Raw genomic sequence first — 2,573 nt, forward strand, 5'->3', positions numbered from 1 at the left:
GGGAAACTGGGAACCAGGAACTGGGAACCAGGAACTGGGACCTGAGAACCGGGAACTGGGAACCAGGAACCGGGACCTGGGACCCGGGAACCAGGAACTGGGACCTGGGAACCGGGAACTGGGAACCAGGAACTGGGACCTGGAAACTGGGAACCAGGAACTGGGAACCAGGAACTGGGACCTGAGAACCGGGAACTGGGAACCAGGAACCGGGACCTGGGACCTGGGAACTGGGACCCGGGAACCAGGAACCGGGACCTGAGAACCGGGAACCAGGAACTGGGACCTGGGAACCGGGACCTGGGAACTGGAACCTGGGAACCAGGCTGGGAACTGGGAACCAGGAACCGGGACCTGAGAACCAGGACCCGGGAACCTTGCCGGGACCTGGGAAACGGGCCTGGATCCTCCTCAACCCACGGCCATCTTTCAGTTTCACTTCCTAAACCAAAGTTATTTTTGGATTGAAGGTGAATGTTGGTTCTGCTTTTGGGAGGAGAACCCGAACGGTTTGGTTTGCCGCGTCTGCAGGTTTCAGCAACTCAAGCTCAAGACTTTTATGAAAGGAATTTAAGACTAAAGAAATGTACAAACTTCATCCAACCCATAAAATTACATTTACCCAAAATAGGCCTAAACAAGCTAACTAGCTAGCTAGCATGGGTATTAGCAGTGGGTCACAGAATGAAATGAAGATTTCTGCGTGACTCAAACTTTTACCTGACAGAAAGATCCAATGAGAAAGAAAATACATAGACTGTCTGAGATTAAATATCATTAAATGTTTTGTATTCTATGAATTTGATCCGGCTCCATTTAAAACCAACTTATTTTTTAAAATAGATTTAAGACATTTTAAGGCCTTAATTGTAAATAAATGAATAAAAGACTTTAGCTGTGGTTCTGACCCAGACCCAGCCTGTTGTTGGCTCATTAGTTGGTCCTGATTGGTTCTGATTGGTCCAGACCCTCTGATCTATCTTCTCTGTTCTGGACCGCTCCAGGGGTCAGTCCTGGCCACGAGTTCACCGCCGTCATCCACGCCGTCTCGCCGCTCGTCTCCCAGTCTCAGCCAATCATGAAGCTGCTCCAGGTGGTGTCCAGGTCCAAGTACTGCTCACAGGTAAAGAAACGGACCCGGCTAAAGAATTCACTCTGACCCAAACACCGGGCAGCGTGACGCTGCGGGCCGTCGTTTTGTAGCAATCAAAATAAAAAAAGACATTTTAGCATGAGATAAAAAACTGAGTTTTATTTTTCAAAGTTATAGTTTCACCATGTGATTCATTCGTTCATTAATCTCCCAATTTCAAACTAAATATTTAGTTTATACTCCAGATGTTTGGTTCATGAATTAATGAACAATGTGGTGAAAATAACTGAAGAATGAACCTCAGGATAAATATAATAAGATAAATATAATAATAATAATATAATATAATAATAACCGAACGACGGCTGTTAGTTTTTCACTGTGTAACGTTTCAGACGGCGCCCCCTGTGGGTCGCCCTGAGAAGATCTCCGTTCATCCTCTGATGATCGGATCCAGTTGGTCAGAATTGGTTCTGGAACTGGTTCCTCCTGCAGAGTGAATCCTGAACCAGTCCCAGCTGGACCTGAGCCAGGTTCTAGAGGTTCTGGTGCTGATCCGGTCTCTGCTTCCAGATCATCATCCTGTGGAACAGCGAGAAGCCGCCGCCCAGCCGCAGCAAATGGCCGCCCATGCCCGTCCCCCTTGTCGTCACGGACGGCAGGAGGAAGGTGAGAGCCGTGATGTCACTTCCTGTTTGTTCCACAGCTGCGTCTCACCAGCTCTTCTCCTGTCAGACCACCAGCCGCTTCCTGCCTCACGTTGCCATAGAAACGGAGGCGGTGCTGAGCCTGGACGAGGACACAGTGCTGCTGACCAGCGAGGTGTGAGGAGCTGGACACACACACACACACACACCTACACACACCTCCACACACCCACACCTACACACACCTACACACACACACCTACACCTACACACACACATACACACACCTACACACACACACCTACACCTACACACACATCCACTGAATCACCCAGGACTGATTTCTGACCCGGTCCACTTTTCTATAAACTCTGGTCCGGTTGGTGAGGTGTGAACTCTAATTGACCTCTGACCTCTGGTCCTCCACACCTCAGTCTGGGTTCGGTTTGAATGTAAACGCCAAGTGGACCGGAGACCGCTCCAGAAGCAGGAAGTGAACTACAGCGCAGGGCATTCTGGGTAAATGCAACCAAAGCTAACATGCTAGCCTAGCGCTAGCAGCTGAAATGTCAGTGATGTTGGATAAAATGCGACGTTCAGACTTAAAAAGTATCAGATTTATTTCCACATGTGGAAGAGGATCAGATCAGATTTTGTTTTGGGTGAAATGATCAGAACCTGAATGATCGGGTTTAGGAAGCAGAAGGTTTCAGAACCAGAACATCTTGGATACAGTCTCACATGGTGGTGGTAGAGTGATGCTCTGGGACTGCTGCTTCAGGACCCGATGTTGATGATGATGATGATGATGGAACAATGCATTGTGTTGCTGC

At 48.6% G+C, this 2,573-nt stretch overlaps 1 protein-coding gene across 3 annotated transcripts in view; it reads left to right on the forward strand.

Annotated features, from left to right (window-relative positions):
* The window catches only part of ext1c (exostoses (multiple) 1c), a 29,931-nt gene that overhangs the window by 24,760 nt on the left and 2,598 nt on the right, over positions 1-2,573 (forward strand). For 2 of the 3 annotated variants that reach the window (XM_007576488.2, XM_016663213.1), the window contains exons 7-8: positions 1,005-1,123; positions 1,667-1,915. In XM_007576488.2, the coding sequence (XP_007576550.1) occupies positions 1,005-1,123; positions 1,667-1,915 (368 nt within the window). The remainder of the gene's footprint in view (positions 1-1,004; positions 1,124-1,666; positions 1,916-2,573) is intronic. The other variant, XM_007576489.2, reaches the window with a different exon arrangement.

The sequence above is a fragment of the Poecilia formosa genome, unplaced genomic scaffold (genome assembly GCF_000485575.1).
Source record: "Poecilia formosa unplaced genomic scaffold, Poecilia_formosa-5.1.2 Scaffold408, whole genome shotgun sequence".
Classification (NCBI taxonomy): domain Eukaryota; kingdom Metazoa; phylum Chordata; class Actinopteri; order Cyprinodontiformes; family Poeciliidae; genus Poecilia; species Poecilia formosa.